The 23,384-nt window shown below is 48.0% G+C and overlaps 2 protein-coding genes and 1 long non-coding RNA gene across 6 annotated transcripts; 2 read left to right on the forward strand and 1 right to left on the reverse strand.

The window, feature by feature from the left end:
• Positions 1-104: 104 nt before the first annotated feature.
• On the reverse strand, positions 105-21,462 carry LOC139032225 (uncharacterized). The gene is made up of 2 exons (XR_011484749.1): positions 21,303-21,462; positions 105-1,953 (listed from the first exon to the last, which is right to left on the reverse strand). It is a non-coding gene; the product is annotated as an uncharacterized lncRNA (long non-coding RNA).
• PITHD1 (PITH domain containing 1) lies at positions 9,738-16,800 on the forward strand. The gene is made up of 6 exons (XM_020874546.2): positions 9,738-10,035; positions 10,671-10,714; positions 11,092-11,169; positions 14,263-14,367; positions 15,008-15,116; positions 15,871-16,800. Exons 1-6 carry the CDS (start codon positions 9,838-9,840, stop codon positions 15,970-15,972), a joined length of 636 nt encoding a protein of 211 aa, XP_020730205.1. The 5' UTR covers positions 9,738-9,837; the 3' UTR covers positions 15,973-16,800.
• LYPLA2 (lysophospholipase 2) lies at positions 18,941-23,367 on the forward strand. 4 transcript variants are annotated; one of them, XM_020874545.2, is made up of 10 exons: positions 18,941-18,996; positions 20,526-20,628; positions 20,877-20,908; positions 21,002-21,067; positions 21,537-21,584; positions 21,675-21,745; positions 21,888-21,961; positions 22,041-22,142; positions 22,247-22,420; positions 22,498-23,367. In XM_020874545.2, exons 2-10 carry the CDS (start codon positions 20,551-20,553, stop codon positions 22,546-22,548), a joined length of 696 nt encoding a protein of 231 aa, XP_020730204.1. In that variant the 5' UTR covers positions 18,941-18,996; positions 20,526-20,550; the 3' UTR covers positions 22,549-23,367. The 4 variants fall into 4 exon arrangements, with proteins under 4 accessions (XP_020730204.1, XP_020730199.2, XP_070315012.1 ...); XM_020874540.2 differs by having other exon boundaries at positions 18,964-19,073; XM_070458911.1 differs by lacking the exon at positions 18,941-18,996 and adding an exon at positions 19,125-19,195.
• The last annotated feature ends 17 nt before the right edge of the window (positions 23,368-23,384 follow it).

The following is a 23,384-nucleotide window of genomic DNA, read 5'->3' on the forward strand; positions in this document are numbered from 1 at the left end:
TCGCGCTGCAGTCCTGCCCCGGTGCATTTCTTCCCCCCTCATCACATAGTATTTATTAAGGGACATTCTAGAGTCTCCCCCCCCGCTTGTTTTTGCCAGGTCCCGCTTCTTTTGAGGCTGAGGACACAGAACCCAAGTATTTTTACAGTTTCCAGTTTCTAATTCAAAACTTTAGACTCCTTTTTCCTCCCTTATTTTTCCTTCTCCCTACTGGCATGGGGCAAAACGCAAACACCTGGCTGGGCTTTTGTGGGCCCCCAAATGCAACTTACAAAGTTTTTAAAACCAGCACTTTAATCTCTTACTCCCTGTGAATTGCTGAATGGTTTTAAAAAGTGATGCTGCGTTGGAAATCGGTTTTGTTTTTGCCTTTCTTTAAGATCATGTGATTGAAAGAGCACAATTTGCTATGTATTTGTAGAGAACTTTGCAGCTTGAAACTCTCTCTACTTTTTGAGTCTTTAAGCTAGAATTTGGAGGAAAGGACCAGTTTAAGGAAAGGGTCTGAGCCACGGGGCATCCACAGGTTTGGAAAGGGAGAATCTCACTTTGGAGTTGACATAGGAGGAAAGATTAGAACTAGGAGGACAGCGTCAGTGTTCTTGGCTGTTGAAGGCAGTGGCCTAGTAGGAACCCTGTTGGTCGTGACCCTGGTAGAAGTAGATACTATAAATTGGAGATGCCCATCCTTTAGAAATCTGAGAAGCAGGTTGAGGGTGTGGTTGGTGTGGCAGCCCATGGAGCTTGGCAGTGGCTAGTCCCTTTGACAAGGTCACTCAAAGCTCAGAGTATGGAGTCCACGGTTTTTAACCATCCTGTAGACCTCAGGCTCATTCTGAAGACTACAGAGCAGCACAGCAAGAAGTCTGCGGCAGAAGCTGCGTTGTTCAGTGTCCACTGCTGTGCAAGGTGCCTGAGCGACGCAAGTGTTGCTGTGTTTTAATTTGCTGTATTTTTGAACTGGGTAAAAGCATCCTTTCTCTTGATCATATGTATTACCATTCCACCAGTCCCCCAGCCCACTCCCCAAATGTGACACTAGGAAGCCTCTTCTTTAAAACCACATGAGCACCTGAGTCAGGTGCCAGACATCTGTCGCCTGGGATTGCTTCCTCTCGGTGTCCACACCTTGAATTTGTCTCTTTACCTGTGTGTTGAAGTCTCTGCCACTGAAACCAGTTTTCCATATTTGATTCAGTTTTGTGTGATTTGATTTCCTTCATTAGGAGTCTTTGGGCAGGGAGGGAATAAAAGACACACCCCACCATCACTTTGGATCACCCCTGTTTACACAGAGCCAGATCTTCTCCCGCCCCCTCTGAGTGTCTGTATCAGGGATATGACGTGGTGGGAAGGGTGAGGGAAGAGGAGAAACTGAGTTTCCAAGCGCTCGCCTCTCCTGGGTTGTTGGAATGGCTGCCTCTAGAACAGACACAGGTTGGTGTTGAACCTTTGGTCTCATTTGTGGAAACTTGTGCAATCTTTTTCTCTGTGCTACACTACACACAAATCACCAAATTGCAGATTAACCCATTGTGATCCTTGGTGTAATGAACAGTTTCTTTGGGGCTTTTTCTTTCTTTCCGGGAAGTGGGAGGGAAAGGAGCAAGGTATTATCTTGCTCTTCATTTGTATTTTGGTCCCAAAATGTAAATACAATTTTCTATGTTACTTTTTTGTGGTAACTACCAAGATGAATATTTTAATTAGATAAGTTATATGAAAAGAAAGGAAAATTCCATGTCTAAATAAAAAAAGACAAACACACCCATATTCTGTTGTCTTTCTTCCGTTCTCCCTTCTTGTGTCAGAATGGTAGTCAGTCACCATGTCTGGTTCCTGCGCTGAAGGCAGAGATCTTAATCCCTGGGCTGGGCCTTAAAGGACGTTGGATTTCTGTCTGTACTGTAGCACAGCTCTCCTGGGAAAGGCGGGCTCCCAGCGGGGAGAACACTGTGAGCAAAGCAAGGCAACTCAGATAAAGTGAGCACTTAGTTCAAAAGCTCTGCGCTGGCTGGGGAGCTTGCATGTTCAGTCACACAGCAAATACTTGTGTTGACCCCACTCTGTCACTGTGTGAGACAGACACGGCCCTGCCTTCATGCAGCATTCATCAAATAGGGGAGAGAGTAATGAAATAACACAAATCGTTTGTATTTTTCTTTTTTCTGGCCGCACCACACAGCTTGTAGGATCCCAGTTCCCTAGCCAGGGATTGAACCCAGCCCCTCAGCAGTTAAAAGTGCAGAGTCCCAACCACTGGTCTGCCAGGGAATTCCCAAAATCATTGTTTAAAATACAGATTTCTGACCCCGCTACAGAAACCTGAATTGGTCAGAAGTATGATCTGGGAAAAGGAACTCTTTCATAGGCCTCCCTCGAGTTGGATAAGTAGCCTGGTTTGGGAATGCCTAGTACAATGGGAAGACAATGCGTGACCTTTGGAATAAAACAGATTCAGGTTTAAATCCTGGCTCCACCACTCTAGCTTTGTGAAATCTCTTTGAGCCTCAGTTTCCTCATCTATGAAATGGGAATAGTGACACCTCGCAGGAATTCTTATAAGGATTAAATGAGAGAAGTAGAGCTCAATAAATTTTAGTGTCCTTCCTTCATTCTCTCTAAAGGTGGAATGAAAGGCAAAGTTTTGTTTCCAGTTGACAGGAATTAAAGTTTTAGGGTCACAAGCTGAGCACTATTCTGAGGTCAGTTAGTCCTTCCTGATAACTGAAATCTTAGCCCCTGCTGCTCCAGCTAGATTAGTTCAACTTCTCTGTTTCAGATTCCTGTCTCTTCCAGATCCCTTAAACCATAGCCCCCAGTAACCACCAAGAAGGCAGAGACTACCTAATTTCTTGTGATCTCAGGAATCACAAATAACCAGGAGTTTGGTGTAAGACAGAAGTGGTGGGAACAGAAGGAAAATGAGCTATTAACCCAGCTCCACTTGATTGTTTACAGGTAGAAGGCACATCTTACAAGTTTTAAATAAATCTAGATGTCTGTGTAAAGTGTCCCAGTTTCTAAAACCCTGTCACAACTATATGCAATACTTCAGAAAACCTATATATGAAGTGGATAATTCTCCAGAAATACAACTTTCTGTTTAGAAATGGCAAATCTAAACAGACAAATTACCATAGAAGAAATAGGGAAAGTGGTTGCAGTGCTTGCCCTATAAAAAAAGCTCCAGACCCAAGATGTCGTAGGGGAATTCTTTCAGCCTTAAAGATCAGATAATACCAAGGTCACTTTACTGCAAAGCAAAGCAAAGAGTTCCCCCAAGAACTTGGGGCTTGGCTATAGTACAGTAACAACTAAAATCCCAGTGACTCAAAACAACAAAGCTTTGGGGACTTCCCTGGTGGTCCGGTGCTTAAGAATCTGCCTTGCAATGCAGGGGACGCTGGTTTGATCCCTGGTCTGGGAACTAAGATCCCACATGCCCTGGGGCAACTAAGCCCATGGGCTGTGACTACTGAAGCCCTCATACCACAACTCGAGAGTCCATGCACCACAGTGAAAGATCTTGCATGACAAAATGAAGGTCCTATGTGCTGAAACTAAGATCTGAGGCAGAAAACTAAATAAATATTTAAAAAAAAAAAAGTTTGTTACTCAGTGTCCCTTAGGGAGGCCTTTCAAAGTAAGTGAGGAATACTGCACTGGACCCTAAGCTGTGTCCAGAGGACACATCCATCGTTTCCATCACATTTCACTGGCTGCACCAGAACTCAAGGGTACAGGGAAGTGCAATCCATCCATACACCTTGATGCAGAGCACCGGAAATATTTGCTAACTCCAAAGGCAATCATAGTAGCCTGGACTTGGGTAATCCACAAGCCCACCCAACTTTGGATCCCACACTTCTGAGCTTCAGCAGGTCAGGTAAGCTCTGTGTGTCTCAATATTTTCCTCCAAAAATGAGGAAAATACACCAACCTTATAGAGCTATAGTATAATGATTTAATGAGATAAAAACATGTCAAGTGCTTAGAAGAGGACCTGGCACATAAAAAGAGCTCAAAGCATGTCAGCCAGGACACTGATGATGAATTAGGGGAAGTACCCAACACAGAAGGACTTCCCACCTGGCGCAGTGGTAAACGCAGGAGACCATCCCTGGGTCAGGAAGATCTTCTGGAGGAGGAAATGGCAACCCACTCCAGTATCCTTTCCTGGAAAATTCCATGGAGAGAGGAGCCTGGCAGGGTACAGTCCATGGGGTCAGAAAGAATCGGACACAACTTAGCAACCGAGTACGCACACGTTCACATACACACACAACTAGACTTTCAGCTCAGCGCCCCCGCCTGGTTCAATGGGAAATTGCAATCGCTAAGCGAGGTGGCTTTGGAGGAAACCAGCTCTTGCAGGGAGGGGTAGCCTGGCTTTGAATTGCCTTTTGCTTTAGCAAGCAGATTCTTTACCACAGGCACCTGGGAAGCCTGAAAGTCTGGCTAGAAATAAGCAATCAACACTATTTAACCTTTTTCTACCCAGCAGATGTTGTTTCGAACCTTTCTCATACATCATTTTATAAAGCCCTCATAATAAAACACTATAAAATAGGCACTCTTATTATTCCCTTTTTATATACGAGATTTAAAGAAGCTACGCGACTTGCCCAGCAGGCCATACCCAATATTTGCAGGACTGGGGCAAGAGTACAAATAAGGAAGCTTCAAAGTCAATGGGGGTGGAGTAGCCAGTACAGGACGGTAGCACGTCTGAGGTGCTGGCTGCGGAGTTCAGTGCAATCATTTGCCCTCACTTGTTCATTGTCTGGCTTTTGCTTCTACAGATGCTGCTTTTTATCTGATTCAGACAGACTGTGAACATATCTTTTAAAAATACTTTTCAAATTCTTCATAAGGTATAATTTTGATAGATGACTGCAGATTTTCCTGTAGTTTGTCAAATTAATAAAGACCATATGACTTCCCCCAAAAAAGTTATAAATGGAACTAATGAGCTGTTCAATAAAATACAGCCTAGGGAATTCCCTGGCAGTCCATTGGTTAAGGTTCCAAGCTTTTACTGCTGCAGGCCTGGGTTTGATCCCTGGTGAGGGAACTACGATCCCACAGACTGCATGGCCTGGCCCCAAACAGCCAAACAAACCAAACATACAGCCTATTGTGCCACCTTGACAAATAAATACCTTAACGATGACCTGGGGGCCACATTTAGATTGCTGAGCCTTTGGAACTCTGCACTAGAAGGTCATAGAATGGGAAAAGGCAAGGCCCTAGCCCCACCCCTCTTTTCATACCCCTAAGTATGCTTCCCTGCAAGGGGGCTTGAGCACAGATGCGCAAGGGTCCTAATCTGCATGCTCGCTCACATTCTATGGTAGGGTTTCTAAACTGAAAAGGTCCATCAGGCATCCAGCACAGTGAATGATAAAAGAGCCACAGCATCACATCAGAAGACTAGGGACCAAGAGAAGATCTTAAAAGCTTCCAGGGAGGAAATGCGGGAAATATAAAGAATCAGAATGACACTGTATTTCTCAAAGCTAGGAGAAAATAGAATAATAGCTTCAAAATCTTAAGATTCCATCCTCATCCAAATTATCAATTAAATATAAGGGAAGTTTACAGACATTTTCAGGGGGTCACTTCCTATGTATGGTGACATGGTAGCCACCTACAAGAGGGCCTCTAATAGGTTCTACCTCTTGGTATTCACACCCTTATGGTGTTTCCTCCCACATGAAATATGGCTGACCTATGGAATCATGGAATACTGCAGAATGAACAATATGTGATTTCTAAGGTGAGGTCATAAAAGACACTGTATTTTCTATTTTGCCCTCTCTTGGATCACTTGCTGTGGTGAAAGCCAGCCACCATGTCTGGAGGATACTCAAGCAGTCCTATGGAGTGGTCCATAGGAAGAACTGAGGTCTTGTGCCAACAGCCTGCACCAACTGGCCAGCCGTGCGCACCATCTTGGAAGTGTATCCTCCAGTCCCGGCCAAGCCTTCAGAAGACCTGAATTTCATGAGAGAAGAGACAGACCCCCTCCCCACAACAAGCAAAGCCACTCCCAAGTTCCTGACTTGCAGAAATTGTGAGATGGAGGTTAGTTGTTGCCTTAAGATTAAATTTGGCAGTGATTTGTTACACAACAAAAGGTGAAGAGGAGTATACTGGGGGCAGAGGAGGAGGGAGCCAAGTATTTTGCAGTTCTTCCAATTAAAAGGTAAAGTCTATATCTCAACTCTTGAATTTGGATTTGGCCAGTAAAACTTGTTTTTGCTGATGGAACATTAACAAAAAGGATAGAAGCCAGAGGTTATTGAATGCTTGTGTAATTGCTCTTTCGTCCTGTGCTCCTGGAATTCAGTAACTGCAGCAATGTAAGTGAGCTCAGGTAGCCTGCTGGAGACCCCTGGCCATCAGCTCCGCTAACAGCTCATGTCAACAAGAGATGTGAGTGAGGCCATTCTGAACTAATCAGCCCAAGCCAACTTGCCCAGAAAACAACTGCCCTGGTGATCTGCAGAACTATGAGAAACAGTAAATGTTGTTGTTTAAAGCTTTTAGGTTTGGGGATGATTTGTTACACAGTATAAGCTAATTGATACAACATGTTTGCTTTATGTATACCTTTTTGTTTCAGGAAACCAAAGGAGGCTCAAAGCCTAGTTTCTTCTCAAATTTATCTGATCTTGGGCAAATTAATTCATCTCTTTCAGCCTCAATTTTCCTCACCTTCAAACTGGAGAAAATACTGGGCAACACTCTATATCTCTTAAAGATCATGTGACAAATAATTAAGATGAACCACATGAACTACCCTGGTCGCTCAGCTGGTAAAGAATCTGCCTGCAATGTGGGAGACCTGGGTTCGATTCCTGGGTTGGGAAGATCCCTAGGAGAAGGGAAAGGCTACCTACTCTAGTATTCTGGCCTGGAGAATCCCATAGACTGTAGAGTCTATGGGGTTGCAAACAGTCAGACATGACAGACCGACTTTCATTTCACATGAACTACATGGGCTTCCCAGGGGGCGCTAGTGGTAAAGAACCCAATATTCACTGGAATGATTGATGCTGAAGCTGAAGCTCCAATACTTTGGCCACCTGATTCAAAGAGCTGATTCCTTGGAAAAGACCTTGATGCTGAGAAAGATTAAAGGCAGGAGGAGAAGTGGACAACAGAGGATGAGATGGTTGGATGGCATCACCGACTCAACAGACATGAATTTGAACAAACTCAGGGAGATGGTGAAGGACAGGGAAGCCTGGCGTGCTGCAGTCCACAGGGTCACAAACAGTCGGGCACAACTGAGCAACTGAACAGCAGCAGCAGCCAAGGCAGGAGATGGAGGAGACCGGGCTTTGATCTCTAGATTGGGAAGATCCCCTGGAGGAGGGCATGGCAACCCACTCCAGTATTCTTGCCTGGAGAATTCCCAGGGACAGAGGAGCCTGGTGGGTTACAGTCTATGAAGTCACAAAGTGTCGGACATGAGTGAAGCAACTTGACACACACGCATACAAACTACGTAATGTGCTTAGCGTGGCACAGGGTGCATGATAAATCAGTAAAGTATGACAATGATGCAAATGACAGGAAAGAAGACAAAAATGGGTAGAAGGGCAGGGTAAGGCCTGGGTTAGTCCTGCAGTGGGACACAGTCTTTCCAAAGAAGGACTACTGAGTGTATCATTCAGTTAAACAAGTATTTGCTAAGTGTTTAGCACATGCTGGGCCCCATCCCAGAAACTGTAGTATAAAAGCAGGAATAGGTCATGACATTGAGTTATCTGAATCAGAATCAAGCTTGCCTTCACAAAGAATTGAACTAGGACATCAAAATATTTCTGAATGGAACTTGAGGAGATGGATATTTGGTGGCTGCCCTCAGTCTCGTCTGGATACTTCAGAGCCAGAAGTGAAGGGCAAGGGATATTCACAGGATCCCTTAACTCTCCCTGCATCCTATCTTTCCCCATCTCCACCAAGGAATAAGAATGCATTTCACCCCAAAACCAGAATTACTCCAGCTCTAAACAGCGTTTTCCACTCTTGATTTCAACCTGAAACAGAGCAGGACTACAGTCCTTGTCCCCCTGTCATGTCCTCAGCCTGCCTTTTGTCTGTGGAAAAAAACTTTAGCCAAAGAATAAGTTTAATCAGAGAAGGGAGAAAATGCAGAAACATAGAACAGTCAAAGGAGACCAAATAATAATAACGTAGTCATGAAGCATATTCAAGGACCCTTACTTCCTTCTCAAGAGCTATAGATAACATTCTGAGCCATATCCTGTGAACTGTCTTATAGATACTGAAACCCCCACCAGGTGGAAGAAGTTGACTACACAATGTCATGACACAAGTGGCCATAATTCCAAGAACTGGCCTTAAGAAATGCAAACAAACTGACCTTGGAACTGAAAATTAACTGTACCTAAAACAATCAAGATGACACTGGTTGGACCACCAATGACCAATTTGAAGATGACTGTCAGAGCTGACTGTGCTGTTTCTGCATGTAGCCCCCTCCCTCAGTCTAGAAAAACTCTTGCCCTTTGACTGTCAGGGAAGCTGGGGAGTCAGCCTTTGGATAGGCATTTGCTAAAACCCAGCACCTTCCATTTCAGGCATCCAAAATAAAGCAAACTTCCCTTTCCACCAACCTATATAATGACTTCTGAGCAGCAATCAGCCGGACCTGGGTTCAGTAACAAACTCACAAGATGAAGAACATTTTAACTTGCACCTGAGTATACAAATCTGAAGCTGAAACAAAAGTTCCATAAACTTATACTAAAATGTGTAATACATTCTGAGTTTTTAATTCTATTCTATTTAGTTTTTTAAATGCTGGTCATAATCCTCCTAAATGGATTTTAGGACATTAATGGGTCATAACTAGCAGTTTGAAAAAACTGCTCTGAAATGTCATATCGGGAGGGGACTTAAAGGTCATCTAGCCCAATCCTTTTACTTCACAGGGGGTAAACTGATACTCAGAGAGGTTAAATTAATTGCCCCAGGCCCCACAGCTAGTAAGCATGGATGTGAACCAAGATTTGACCCGACTACTGAATTCTTACCATGTGTCAGCAACTGTGCTGGGTTCTTGAAGTGCAGTATTTCATTTAATGCTCACTGTGATCATATGAAACAGATATTACTATTGCCACTTTACAGATGAGGAACGAAGTCTCAGGATGGGGAATGTGACTTACTCAGGCTTTCACACGGTCAATAACAGACCCGGGACTTGTTTCAGATTCAGCTGTCCATAAAGCCTGTGGTCTCCAACACGAAGCCCACTGTAGGAAAGTGATCATGTAGGTTCGAGAGCTCTAAGCGCCTAAGCCTGTACATGTGAGGTAGTGATAACGTTGTGTTCCCTACTCTTCAGGGCCTTATCACTGCCATCACCAGCTCCTCCAAAAAACGCAGGTGGGTAAAACGAAAAGAACAGATTGTAGCCTAAGGAGGAGGATTCGAAACCCAGCCTCACCATTTACTCGGAACATCAGCGTAATCTCTACCCCCCCCCACCCCCCCCCCCCCCCCCCCCCCCCAAGTTTCCATATCTGTGAAGCTGGGAGAGCAATAGCATCCATCTTCAGGACTGAGTCAACGTGAAATTCCCAGGCTTGGGAAGCGCTTTAAGCGAACGTCCGCCCCCTCCGAGCCCCGCCCTCTCCGAGCCCCGCCCTCTTTTACCCAGGCGCAAGCGCCACACAGGGGGCGCGTTTTACGACGCGGCGGCAGCGGCGCGCTTGGCGGCCAGAGCGAAAAGAGCGAGTCGCGGGGAGCGCCGGCGCCGGCGGCTGCAGGGGACGCGCGGGCGGTGGCGTCGCCATGTCGCACGGCCACAGCCACGGCGGGGGCGGCTGCCACTGCGCCGCCGAACGGGAGGAGCCGCCCGAGCAGCGCGGCCTGGCCTACGGCCTGTACCTGCGCATCGACCTGGAGCGGCTGCAGTGCCTCAACGAGAGCCGAGAGGGCAGCGGCCGCGGCGTCTTTAAGCCGTGGGAGGAGCGGACGGACCGTTCCAAGGTGGGCCTTCGGGGGCCTGGGCGGGCGGCTGAGGCAAGGCAGGGACCTGCGCGGGGGCTCAGGCCACCCGGCTGCTCTGTCAGCCTAGTTCCTGAAGTTAAAAATAACCGCGGCCCGATTGCCAGGCGCTTTCCCGTGCCCTTCCAGCTCTTTGAGAGGCGAACAGGGTTGAATCTCCCCATCTTGCAGGTCGGGGAACTGAGGCCCAGAGACGGGAAGGGGCGCTTTGCTTTTACACGGCCAGCATGCAGGTCCAGGGCTTAGGAAGGGGTTAGTGAGGGAGCGTGTCCACGAGGGCGTGTTCCCTACCGTTTGACCACTGGTCCCGATGGCTGCCTGATCAACTTAATCACCTGATGAAGACCAAAGACCAGTCTTTGGGAGATGAAGCACGTGATCCTATCTAGAGCATTTACCATTGTGGGGTTGCAGAGCCATTGGAAAGCTGTGGACCGCAGAGGTACAGATCTTTGCACACAATTTCAGGAGCCTATTCGGCCCTGGAATTTAGTATGTGCTGGAGAACAGAGGGAGGTTGACTATTTGCATTGCACGCCAGTTAACAGGGTGGAAGATGCCTGAAATTGTGGGCACTCAGCAAATATTTGTTGCTTTCTCCTTCTTCTCCCCTCCAGTTTGTTGAAAGTGATGCTGATGAAGAGCTTCTGTTTAATATTCCGTAAGTATCTCCTTGCCTCAGGTTAAATAGGCTGAACCCAGTTGCCTTATCAGGATTCATTCAGTGGTTATATCGAGAACACACATCTGTTTCTAGAAATGGGCTAAATTACTGAGGTGGGTGTGTGAGTAGGAAAGGATCAAAACTTTTCCTGGTGCAAAAAAAGACACATCTGTTAAAACATAACTGAGAGGTCAAGGTAAATTTCTTAGAACCGCAGAATGCCAGAGGCAGACAGGATCTTAGAAATTATTTAGTACAAGTCTGACACGTGAGTAAACTGAAGCCCAGAAAGGGGAAGGGTCTTGCCCAGGGTCACACAGCTCAGCAGAGACTCAAACTCAGGTTGACAACCCTCTTTTTTTGCATTCTGGCAGATTTACAGGCAATGTCAAGCTAAAAGGCATCATTATAATGGGAGAAGATGATGACTCACACCCCTCTGAGATGAGACTGTAAGTGGCAAGGGTCTTGGCCCTCAAGAAGCTCCTGTCCCTTTTTTTCTGGTCTCTGATAGCACTTTATTCTAGATTGGCTAATTTTGTTCTTTTTACTGGGTTAAATATCCCCTCCTCCTCTTAAAAAAAAAGTCGTATATTTGTTCTGCATCAGAATACACTAATCTCTTCCTGAATTAACGACATTTTTAGATTAGGTATCTTTTGGACCAGCAGCTTGTCTCTCTTCACAGTACTTGTTGCGGCACCATTCATTCAGAGAGCATCCTCTAAATGCCAACTGTTGATGACTTTGCAATTTTCTTAATAACCCAGCTGCAGATCTCAAATTATCTTTAAGGACTCTACTCTTGGGGTTAGCGTCAACGTTTTCCCTTACTGTTTCAGACAATTATAATCTTTCTGTGTGTTTTGTTGAGATGGAATAACTCCATCTGAGTTTGCATAGGCTTTAGTTAGCAAAGTTCAATATATCTTTTGTAGCAGCTTCCCATGTGGCATCGTGGTAAAGAATCTGCCCGCCAGTGCAGCAGACACATTGGTTTAATCCCTGGGTTGGGAGGATCCCCCTAGAATAGGAAATGGCAACCCACTCCAGTATTCTTGTCTGGAAAATTCCATGGACAGAGGAACCTGGTGGGATACAGTCCATGGCGTTGCGAAGAGTCAGACAGGACTGAGCAAATGAGGTATACACACACGTATACCTCGTTATAACACTGAATCGGTTGATACCAGAGCTAGTACTCCCTTTCTGACAAATTGCCTTATTTCAGTGCAGCCTTTCTAGAAGAAGGGGGACACCACTTGTGCTGGAGAAACAGAAATCAGAAGAACTTTACATAAAAAGTTCTTCTGAAAAATCGATCAATTTAAGTGAAAGATTTAAGAAATGAACCCTATATTTGAATGTTAGAAACATGAATTGGAAAACAAACCCACATATTTAATGATTTTAAGGAAATGAAGTAGGTTTGAGTTGATGCTTTTTGAGACTTATTTACTTGGGAGATGGATTGGCTGGACTAGACTAGACATCCGTGCTGCATTCTGGTTAAGCGTGGGCTCTGGAATAAACTGGAGTTTAGATTCTGGCTGTACCACTTGCTAGCTGCTTGTCTTTGGGCAGTAAACTTTTCTATATCTCGATTTTTTCATATGTAAAATGGTAATAATAGTCTGAACCTCTTAAGATTGTGGAGAAATGCACTGTAACATATAAAGAGCTTAGAAGAAATCTGGAAGGTAGTATGTGCCCGGTTTTGTTTCTGGTGTGTGTGTGGGGGGTTATTTTGGGGGCTCCATTGCACAGCTTGTGGGATCTTAGATTGAACCCAGGCCTTCAGCAGTGAAAGTGCAGAATCCTAACTACTGGACCACCAGGGAATTCCCTAGTATGTCCCCAGATAGCCCTCCATTCTAAGCACTTTGTACTTTATTAAATCTAAGATATCATTGATTATAAAATGCACCATTATTTTGTGAACCAATGATAAAGAAATACATAGCATCTGTTCAACTATGACATGTCATTGACCCATCTAGGAAAGTTAAATTGAGGCTTAAATTAGTGAAATTTGAACACAGACTAGTTGTTAGATGATATTAAAGAATTATTGCTAATTGTTAAATTGTTAATTGTAAAATAGTATCATAGGTTTTTTAAGAAGTCCTTACTCTATAAAGATATATACAAAAATATTTATGACTGAAATGATATGCTTGGGATTGCTTTAAAATATCAAACATAGGGATTTTCTTGGTATGGAGTGGTTAAGAATCGGTGCTTCCACTGCATGGGGCATGCGTTCGATCCCTGGTCAGGGAACCAAGATCCCACATGCCACTTAGTGAAGCCAAAAATAAATAAGTTGGAAAAAACAACAATAACAAAAAAGCCCCACCAAAAAACAATCTTTGACAGTTTACCCCTCCCCCCAAAAAAAGGATTAAGCACAAACAAAATGGGGGTGATAGAAAAAATTGGCATAATGTTGGTTATTGAAACTTGGTAATAAGTATATGGAGATTCATTATATTTTTCTCTTTATTTTTGTGTATGTTTGAAATTTTCAGTAGTAAAAATTTTTAACAAGTGTGTCTCTTAGAATTGGTTCAGTTTAACATCCACATCAGCTGTATGGGATATGTACTATCACTATTCCCGTTTTACAGGTGAGGATCTAAGAGAGAGGTTAAATCACTTGCCCAAAATTACACAGCTGGTCAGTGACTCAGGCTTTAAACTTAGGGAGTCTGGCTTCAGAGCACTGCCTCCCATAATGCTGCTCATAAATGCTTACTGTTGGTAGTAGTACTATGCTGTGCATCATTCTTAGAAACACTTTGATGCAAACATTTGCTTTCTTATATTACATGTGTTTTGCTGTAGCTAATATCTAGACCCATCCCATGTGGGTGTGTTAATAAAACACTCTAGAGATTGAGGTGTATGGCTCAGTCTTTTAGAATTTGTGAGTTATAGAGGAGACTGTTCTTTCTTAGATATGTCTTTGAAAAAAACTTTTTTTTCCTCAGCACTTTAACTTGACTTTCCAAAGCCCAGTGTGAGTTGATGGCCTTGTATACCCTTTTCAGAATGGAAATCCCCTGGTTGTATTTTTTTAAGAATTGTAAGGTGACTCGGTATATAGGATAATTTTGGACAGAGAGAAAAGAGTGAATGTTGGGTTTCCTGATCTTATCTCTTAGCTGTATTTAATATGTTTCTGCCAAAGTATTTTTTTCCCCATGAGTAAGCTGTTTTATTTAACGTCCTCAGCTTGGTCCAAATGTGCTGAGTTGCTTATTTTCTCCATGCATTTGCTGCCTGTGACCAGTTTGAGCTGTCTCTTTGTGTTTTGCTTCTCATGTGATCCTAACCCACTCAAAGATGTTATTGGCTGGTGTTGCAGTTCTCAGCTCTTTTCTTGCTGGGTTAAAGATATTTGTGTATAAATGCCAGTAAAATGTCATTTCCAAAATTTTATCTCCTTTTGGTAGAACTGAGGGGAGTCAATAGGAAGTTTAGAGAACCTGAAAAATGTGATAGTGCACATTTCTTGATTTTTCTCCCCTTTCCTTTCTCAGGTACAAGAACATTCCACAGATGTCCTTTGATGATACAGACAGGGAGCCAGATCAGACCTTTAGTCTGAACCGGGATCTTACAGGGGAATTAGAGTATGCTACAAAGTAAGCACTGGGCCCCTCTTCCGCTCCCTGGCTTCTCCTGAGAATAGCAGGCACTCCCTTGTTTGCAGTGAGCATCTGTGCATTAGCGCTTACTAGGCTTGCAATTTGGTTTTGGCCAGTCTCCTGCTGTCTTAGCATCAGAAACAAGTTAAAACAGTGGAGAATCCTGATCCTAGGCTTGGTCACATTTTGGCAGAGTTTCAGTGCAAGCCATAGACTTGTTAACCTGGAATCAACAGACAGATCTGAATGAGCTCCTAGTGGTGTCTTAGGAAAGATGTTTTCAGAATTGCTCTTTGCATAGTGGGCTTACAGCAGCCAAGTTACATGTGACCACATATCTCTTCACTGATTTCTTTTTTGAGCCTGCTTTCAAATTCCTGTGTAGCCGCACAGTGGGGGCAGTATTATTTTTCGTCCCTATTGCCTTGGACAAGATCTGGCCAATTTCAGTAAATGTTCACTGTAAAATTGCTTGTCCAGAGGAGAAGAATGAGACGTTAAGACCCCAAGATTATTCTCTGACATTTGCCTGGGTTTTACCACAAGATGGAGCTGGAATTGACATTTTTAACATGGTGGCGAGCAGGCTCATTGACCTCTAATTGTTGTCTTCTCTCTCTACTCCTTCATCCTCTAGAATTTCTCGTTTTTCAAATGTCTATCATCTCTCAATTCATATTTCAAAAAACTTTGGAGCTGATACCACAAAGGTCTTTTATATTGGCCTGAGAGGAGAATGGACTGAGGTAAGATGGGGTTGGAAGTGTTTTTGCCCTTCCATGATGTGCACATTTGTAGCTATAGGCTGTGTTAGTAGGAGCTTGAAGGAAAGGAAAAAGAGCAGTTGAGACATTGATTACTTTGAGTCTCTATATTTCATGGTTTCATCACTGTAAACTATGTCATTTGACAGGCTATAGGAATTTTAAGAGGGTTGAAATAATACAGTTGATAGCAATTTGGTTTTTCACCTTAAAATTCTTTCCTTGATTTAACATTGTTAATAACTTTTCTTGTTCCAGGCACCAGAGGTAGGGTGATAAACAAGATAGACAAGTTCTTCTCATGGTGCCTCCATTATAGTGGAAAAATGAATCTTCGAAGTTACAGGGTAAATCATTGATTTGATCTTATCCAGGCTTCTCACGGGCTTCCCAGGTGGCTCAGTGGTAAAGAATCCACTTGCCAAAGTAGGAGCTTCAGGAGATGTGAGTTCAGTCCTTGAGTCGGGAAGATCCCCTGGAGGAGGAAATGGCAACCCACTCCAGTATTCTTGCCTGGGAAATCCCATGGACAGAGGAGCCTGGTGGGATGATACAGTCCATAGGGTCGCAAAGAGTCAGATGCAGCCGAGCACACAGTGCAGGCTTCTCAGGATAAAAGGCATCAGAATGGGGAAGAAATGAGAGGATGATGTCTAGAAATGAACCTGAATAAGGACTACTCCAGTGTGTGGTCTGGGAAGTGGCCAGCTGACCCAGCCTCTTAATTTTCTTGCAGCTTCGCCGACATGAGGTGACCATCTGCAATTATGAAGCATCAGCCAACCCAGCTGACCACAAGGTCCATCAGGTTACCCCACAGACACACTTTATTTCCTAAGGGCTGGCCAAGACTCCCACAGAGGTGTTGTGTTGGTGAAGAAGTATGACATCCTTTTGGGAAGGACAAAGAGAGATGGGGCTCCGAAGAGAGCTGGCTGCCACAGCCTCTGCCAAGCTTTGTCTTTGGGGCTTGCTGCCGAAACCTGGCCTATGGAAGACCCCACACCCCCGGGAAGGGTTGTGTGGGTGCCAAGGGACAATCGTCGTTCTCTAGGGCCCTACAGAAATTGGGTCTTGGGCTGGTCAGTACCTGGCAGCCGTGGATAATGCCTGCCTTCCCAGTTTATGTGGCCATGGGATCCCAAGTGTCTTGTTGCTTTGTGACAGGATTATTGTGTGACTTGTTTTTAAAATGGAAACTATTCCTGGGCTGCAGTAAACTTTCTGAAGCCTCAGCATTGTGTTTGTATTAACCATCAGGAGGGTCTCCAGCTAGAAATACTTGTCCCTGCTTGCTCCTTCTCCCTGTCATCTTTCAACATTCTTGTCAAGTTGCCCAGCTTGGAGTTGTCTGTCATGCACCAGTGTCCCATCTTATAGCTTGAAGAGCAGAAATCTGATGTTGCTTAATAGCTTGAGAGGGTCTTTTTTTCCTATTGCCCAGGTAAGCAGTCTGAGGAGAGCATTGTTGCTGTGTTTGTGGGTATCCTGGTCGGGGTAAGATTGGGACTTTGATATGCTTCTCTTTGGGACATCCTTAATGTTTATCAGCTTTTAACTAGTGTTGTAAGCCCAATGGCAGAATTTGGAGATCTGAGTTCTTCTGTTCATGGCTTTTTATTCACTGTGACTAATCAGCTTCCTAATAAATCCTTGCCAGACTTAATGTTTGTATATTCTTTTGTGTTCTTGGTAGTAATTATGAAACCTTTGTTGAAAACTGTATGAAATTTTGAAATCAGTTGTGATTTTGGACTAGGTAGATCAAAAGTGCCACAATTGTATCAACACTAGATCAGTGTCTCCAGGAAAGGTCAGGCCGCGTTCTGTATAGTAGGATAAAAACACTCCTACACCCACTAACCCACATTTTGTAAAGAATCTGAGGTTAAAACCCTTACATTTCATTTCTCACGTAAGGAAGTAACTTGTGGGGTGAAGTTTACAAAAATAAGGGAGAACAGATTCTCGAGCTCATTAGAAGAAATGATGGTGAGGAAATTAAGTGAGCAGCAGATACGGTCTGAAGGTGGACCCAAGACTTTGGACTTAAGTTTTGAAAGTCAGTACAGCAGTTGGACTTAAGTAACTCAAAAGAGATTTGAAATAGTATTTTCTCCCTTGCAGAAAATAGAAACACTTAATGGGAATTAGTGTTGAATTTGATCCTCTTGAGAGAATTCCTCTGAATCGGCCCATACAGTTATTAGCCTGTTTCTCCAGCCTGTCCTGGGGAAAGTCTGCCACCACCAAGCCTGTCAAGCCTCAGAATTTTTAAATATGCAGTCTGAAATAAACCAGAATGCAAACATTATTCTTGATGCACTGGGGTAGTACTCGCTCTACCACAGGCTCGCTGTCACTTGGGTTATTTGGAGATAAAAAATAATGGCTATGTTTAATTTGGAGTAGGGGGAAAATAAAGTTAGGAATGTTAGAGCAGACTAGCCCTTCATTGATCCCACTGATTAAAGCACTAGTCATAGGTAGCCTCTGGGGCAAGGCCTCTGAATTTGAGCTTCCCTTTACACGACTGAAGTGACTTAGCAGCAGTAGCAGTTGAAGAGTTTGCTCTAATTGCCACAATGTCTCAAGTGATTGGGGTGCAGGAGGAATTGTTTATTTTTCCACAAGCAGACCCAACCAGGAGCCTGGGAGAAGGGACAGCTGTATTCTTTTCATCCACTCATTCCTCTCCCAGTCGTGGGTCCTTGGCTTGCTGTGGACCTCTGGACCCAAAGTTTTCCTATTCAGGGCCATCTCTGACCTGCTGAGTGCTTAAGACCAAAGCCCCTCTTAACTTGGGAATAAGTACTTTGCTGAGCTTCCAGATACTGTTTTCTTTCAGTTCAAAGAAAAACCAGCTTAGGTTACACTGGGCAAGTGAGTCCTGAGCTGCTGAGGGCTAACTCATTTCCTGTGTGCGGATGTCCACAGGCTCTGTCGGGGACGTGGTCCTTCAAATCAGCTTGCCTCCCCTTCCAGCCTTTATGTGGGCCCTGAGTCCTGCTCCATCTTACCAGGGCAACAAGGAGCAAAGAGTGACCTCAGTGGTCCCCAACTGAAACCCTTTTTGTGAACAACTGGAGCTCACCGACGCTAGTATTTTGGGCACTGTCTGCATGCCATAGCTTGCCGAGGGCAGAGCTAAGAGAACACTTCCGATTCCTGACCAGTGGTCCCGGACACTGCTGATGCCAGTGTTCATTTTTTTCCCAGGGTCCTTTTTATAGTCATTAAGTCCTCACACTGATTTTACACTGTATAAAGCACTGCCACACGACCTCATTTGAGCCTTAACAGCAAAGCTGTGAAGCAAGCAGGGTGGTTATTACCGCCGTTTTATAGCTGAGGAAGCAGACTCAGAGGCAGCATTAGAGTAATCCTGAGATTGCTGTTTACTTCCCTCCCCTGAGCCTGTTTCCTTATCTTTAAAAGTAAGACCGGAAGACCAGATAGTCTCAAAGGGTCTTGTCAGCTGGAGTGTATGACTCCATGATCCTGGGATAGGACCAGTGGTGAGTACCCCAAGACCATAATGGATGGGAAGGTAGGAAACGACGTTTGAGAATGCCTTTAGCCTCAGGAAGACTGCCTCTCCTTCAAGAAGGTTTCCTTCAGGAGACCGACGCATGGGTGGTGGTAGCAAGTGGGAATCACGGGTGCGTCGTCTAGACCCTGAGGAAACTCCGTGGCCTAATAACGGAGAGTCGTCCCACCGTACCCAACATGGCAGCCCTCATCCGAGGAAACCCTGACGCCCACTTCCGGGTTCCGTAGCGCTGGCCAGGCTACTTCCGGCAGCGCGATGGCTGGGTTCCCGGGACTCGAACGGAAGTTCCGGCGGGGGCGGCCGAGGGGGGTAAGAGTGTGTGTGTCTGTGCTGGAGAAAGAGGAGAAAATCGCCCGAGAGGTCTTGAAACCCCCCAGGGAGTGGAGGTACCCTGATCATGGGCCAGCAGGCGGGGGAAGGGCACTGGAGTGGCCTCGGCTTCACCACGAGGGTCTTGGCGAGAGAGGAGGGGCAACCGCAATTGTGACGGATGGGGGTGGGGAGTGAGGTGCGAAGAGGCGCCGGCCGGTCTTGGGGAGTTTCAGGGTAGAGACGGGGAAGAAGGAGGGGTCCGGGTATGATGAGAGGGGCTTCAGGGTCGGAAGTTGGAGAATCCCACTGTGGGGCCGGAGTGGGGGGGGCGGGGCGCTCTCCAGGGTTAAAAGTGGAACGCCCCTGTGTGGGCAGAAGCGGGTCCGGGATCGGGATACAAAATGTCACTGTGAGGCTGGCGACCCTCGGTCAGAACAGAAGTTCCCATTGTGGGGAGTGGGAGACCCTGAATCAGGGTGGAAGTTTTTACTGTGAGGAGGAAGACCCCAGGTCGCGGGGGTTGGGGGGAGGGAAGGCACCACTCTGAGAGGAAGGACCTAGGGTGAGAGGTGGAAGTTGCTCAGTGGGGGAAGGAAGGGAATCCCAGCTTGGGGCAAAAGATGAATTCCTGTGTGGGAAGAGGGACCCCGGGGTCAGAGGTGAGGAGGGATCCTCCTGTGAAGAGGGGCACTCGGGGTCCGAGGGGGAAGGTGGAAGCCCTTTGGTAGGGTGGGAGGGGTGGGCACAGCCAGGAAGGGTAGGCACTTACGCTCCGGTAGCAGAAGCTTCCGGGGAGTTTGGAGGATGCTAAGGATGGGGAGGAGCCCGCCAGCTTGACATTCTTTTGTGTGTTTGGGAATCCCGGAGCGTGGTCGAGCTGTGGGGAGACTTGTTTGGGAGTGGTGGGCAGCAGCAGGTAGCCTCTTTCGGGGCGGGGGTGGGTGGTGGATCAGAGTTTGTGTGCCTCCTGCGGACACGGGCAGCCCGAGGGGCTCTCAGAATGGTTGAGGAGGACTGGATGGGAGGGGAGTTGGACAAAATTGCGTGGGGTTGAGGATAGGGGCCTGAAGCCTCTTTCCCTGGCATTTTTCTCCCCTTCATTTCCCAGTAGGGCTGGGAGGAGGGGATCAAGGGCTCTAGAGAAGGGAGGTGACTGTAGAATAGGGAGAGGAGGCAGTCACCTGCTAAGGACTGTCAGTGGGGAGAAGGCTGCAGGGAGCCCCTGGCTCCCCTCCCACCAAGGCTCCTGAGCCCAGCCTCTGCCCACCTCCAGCCCAAGCTCAGGCTGTGTGGGGGGCCAGACCTAGGGCTGCCAGGGTGGCTGCCTCTGCTGTTCTACCCTGGAACGAAGGCACACTTCCTCCCCACTCAGCCCCAGGACTGTGTGGCCTGCCTTCCCTTTGTGCCCAGGAGATAGAACTAGGGGGACTGAGGGGCTCATGGCCCGGGTGTGTGTCTCTGCTGCTGGGTCAGGATGCTCTCTCCTGCCTGGCCTTGCCCTTGACCACTGCCCGCTATTTGCGCAGGCCCCAGCCGTGGAGCCTGCAGTGTATGTGCGGTAACACCATGTCTGTGCCCCTGCTCACCGACGCTGCCACTGTGTCTGGAGCTGAGCGGGAAACAGCTGCGGTAAGGGTCCTCTCCTACCCCACGCAGCCCCCAGGCCGCCTGGGGAGCTGACTGGAGTGGGTGTGGGGAGGATGGAGGTGGCGGTGATGAGGGGGAGCGGCCCTGCAGCCAGGAGGCAGGGGGATGCTCCCTCAGGACCCCCCGCCCCCAGGTCCTCGGGGGTGAGGGAGGGGTGACCAGAAGCTGGAGGACAGAGAGCGATGGCAGGATGATGACTGCCCTCTTCCCCGTCTCCGGCCCTCTTCCAGGTTATCTTTTTACATGGACTTGGAGACACAGGGTGAGTGAGCTGGGGAGGGGGTGTTTCCGGGGAGGCCCGCACCCTCCTCCTTCCCTCTCCACATCGGCGCCTTTTCTCCCTTCCTTCCTACAGGCACAGCTGGGCTGACGCCCTCTCCTCCATCCGGCTCCCTCACGTCAAGTACATCTGTCCCCATGCGTGAGTGTCACCCCAGCAAGGCAGGGACTAAGGAAGGGGGTTGTCCTGTGGTCCCAGGCCTCTTCTCTGCTGCCAGCTGCATGCTGGGGCTTGAGGCCCAGAGCCGTCCGAAGGGCCCTTTTCAGCCTTCATTCCTGTGGAACCCCCTGGGAACGGGGGGTTCAGCCCAAGGCCTCCTAGACCCAGGACTCCTGGGACCAGGATCTCCCATTTCCCCCCTTCCCCAAGTACTCACCCACTGAGCTGGAACCCCGTCACACCGAGTGCTGGGCTCTGCTTCTCCATCGCCACTGCTGATGCCCCAACCACAGCCTCCAGCCCCACGTGGCAGGTTGCCTGGCAACACCTTAAACACAGGCCCTGCCCGCTGGGAGGTTCCCCAGGGGCTGCCCTGCCCCCTCTCAGGCTGTCTGCTGTGGCTGCCTCATCCCTCCTGCACATGACGGTCCTCCTTGCTGTCTCTTCGCAGGCCTCGGATCCCTGTGACACTCAACATGAAGATGGTGATGCCCTCCTGGTGAGCTTGGGGAGGGGAACAGGAGCCGAGGGAGCTGCCCCGGGGCCAGCCCAGGCCTCCCAGTGGCTGCCAACGCCTCTACTTCTCCAGGTTTGACCTGATGGGGCTGAGTCCAGATGCGCCAGAGGACGAGGCTGGCATCAAGAAAGCAGCAGAGAACAGTAAGGCCCCAGCCCCTCCTCGGCATCCTCCCTGTCCCCCTCGGCCCCCCAGGAAAGTGCTGGGCAGAATCTCTTGTCTGGCTCCCTTCCTGGAGTCCCTCTAGCAGCTTTCCTCCCACCCGGTTATGCCCCCTCCCCCCAGTCAAGGCCTTGATTGAGCATGAGATGAAGAACGGGATCCCTGCCAATCGGATCGTCCTGGGAGGCTTTTCACAGGTGAGGGCAGAGAGAGGGGTGGGTGGGTAATGGGTGCTGAGCTGTGCCCTCGTGACCCCTCATTCTCTCCTTTCGCCAGGGTGGAGCTCTGTCCCTCTACACAGCGCTCACCTGCCCCCACCCTCTGGCTGGCATTGTGGCGTTGAGCTGTTGGCTGCCTCTGCATCGGGCCTTCCCCCAGGTGAGCGTCTCCACGACCCTGCTCCTGCCCTCTGTCTCCTCGGGCCTGGGGGGATCATGCCCAAGCCCCGGGCTTTGCCCTCTTAAGTCCTGTTCGGCCCACAGGCAGCCAACGGCAGTGCCAAGGACCTGACTATCCTTCAGTGCCATGGGGAGCTGGACCCCATGGTTCCCGTACGGTTTGGGGCTCTGACAGCCGAGAAGCTGCGGTCTGTTGTCACACCTGCCAGGGTCCAGTTCAAGACCTACCCAGGTGTCATGCACAGCTCCTGTCCCCAGGTCAGTGTGGAGGGGCTCCTTCCTTTCCCCCCACCTCCCTCCGGCCAGGCGCATCTCATAGTCCTCCTCACCCCCAGGAGATGGCAGCTGTGAAGGAGTTTCTTGAGAAGCTGCTGCCTCCTGTCTAACCAGAGTTGCTGTCCCCCAGCACAGTGCCCCCGCTTACGGGGGGTACTTGGCACGCGTGGCACCATCTTGGATCTGAGCCGGTCGAGCCCCTTTCTCACCTTCCTGGACCCATCCCCTCTTCCCACATGCCTCTGGGGCAGACAGGCCAAAGCCTGGCCAGGCCATCCTTCCTGGCTTCAGCCCCATGACTGTCTGCTGCAGGGGGTGGGCTGCTTTCTTATCCCATTTCCCTGGAGGTGGGGGCCACCCCCCTGGCAGCAGTATTAGAGGGGCTGTAGGCAGCGGGAGAAAGGGGCCCAGCCGCTGACCCACTCACTCAGGACCTCACTCACTAGCCCCGCTTTGGGCCCCCTCCGGTGACCTCAGGGTTTGGCCCATGGGGCCCTCCCAGGCCCCACCTCCTCCCACCTCCCCCAACTGATTCTGCCCAGATAATCGTGTGTCTCCTGCCTCCACTCCAGCTGCTTCTCAATCATGAATGTGTCCATGGCCCAACCCCTGGCCGCTGTGGGCTCCCAGCCCCTGCGCAGGAGTGTGGGTGACGGGGCCAAGTCTTTCGAGGGGGCCTCCCCTCAGCCGTTCTGATGTGGGGGCTGGGCCCTGCCTCCCCATTACCCTCCACCTCCCGCGGGCCTGGAGCCTGCCGGGCTGGACTGGGGCTCAAGGTCTCCCCCAGCCGCTTCACCCCACGTTGTCCCCACGCTAGGTCTTGGGGGAGCTGGGGAGGAGTCTTGTGTCTCGTCTTCTGTCTCCATGTAGTTTCGGGTGTTTTTCTTGTCGTGTCCTGGATTCCGATAAAATTAAAGAAATTGCTTCAACTCTCAGGCCTGGGTGA

The sequence above is a fragment of the Odocoileus virginianus genome, chromosome 30 (genome assembly GCF_023699985.2).
Source record: "Odocoileus virginianus isolate 20LAN1187 ecotype Illinois chromosome 30, Ovbor_1.2, whole genome shotgun sequence".
Classification (NCBI taxonomy): Eukaryota; Metazoa; Chordata; class Mammalia; order Artiodactyla; family Cervidae; genus Odocoileus; species Odocoileus virginianus.

Excerpts from the sequence above, each read along its gene's own strand:
- PITHD1 (XM_020874546.2), top strand. The coding sequence starts at position 9,838 with ATGTCGCACGGCCACAGCCACGGCGGGGGCGGCTGCCACTGCGCCGCC. Across the intron at positions 10,036-10,670 it reads AGCGGACGGACCGTTCCAAG|TTTGTTGAAAGTGATGCTGA; the intron begins GTGGGCCTTCGG and ends TCTCCCCTCCAG. Across the intron at positions 15,117-15,870 it reads TGAGAGGAGAATGGACTGAG|CTTCGCCGACATGAGGTGAC; the intron begins GTAAGATGGGGT and ends ATTTTCTTGCAG.
- LYPLA2 (XM_020874545.2), top strand. The coding sequence starts at position 20,551 with ATGTGCGGTAACACCATGTCTGTGCCCCTGCTCACCGACGCTGCCACT. Across the intron at positions 21,746-21,887 it reads CAAGAAAGCAGCAGAGAACA|TCAAGGCCTTGATTGAGCAT; the intron begins GTAAGGCCCCAG and ends CCCTCCCCCCAG. Across the intron at positions 22,421-22,497 it reads TGCACAGCTCCTGTCCCCAG|GAGATGGCAGCTGTGAAGGA; the intron begins GTCAGTGTGGAG and ends CCTCACCCCCAG.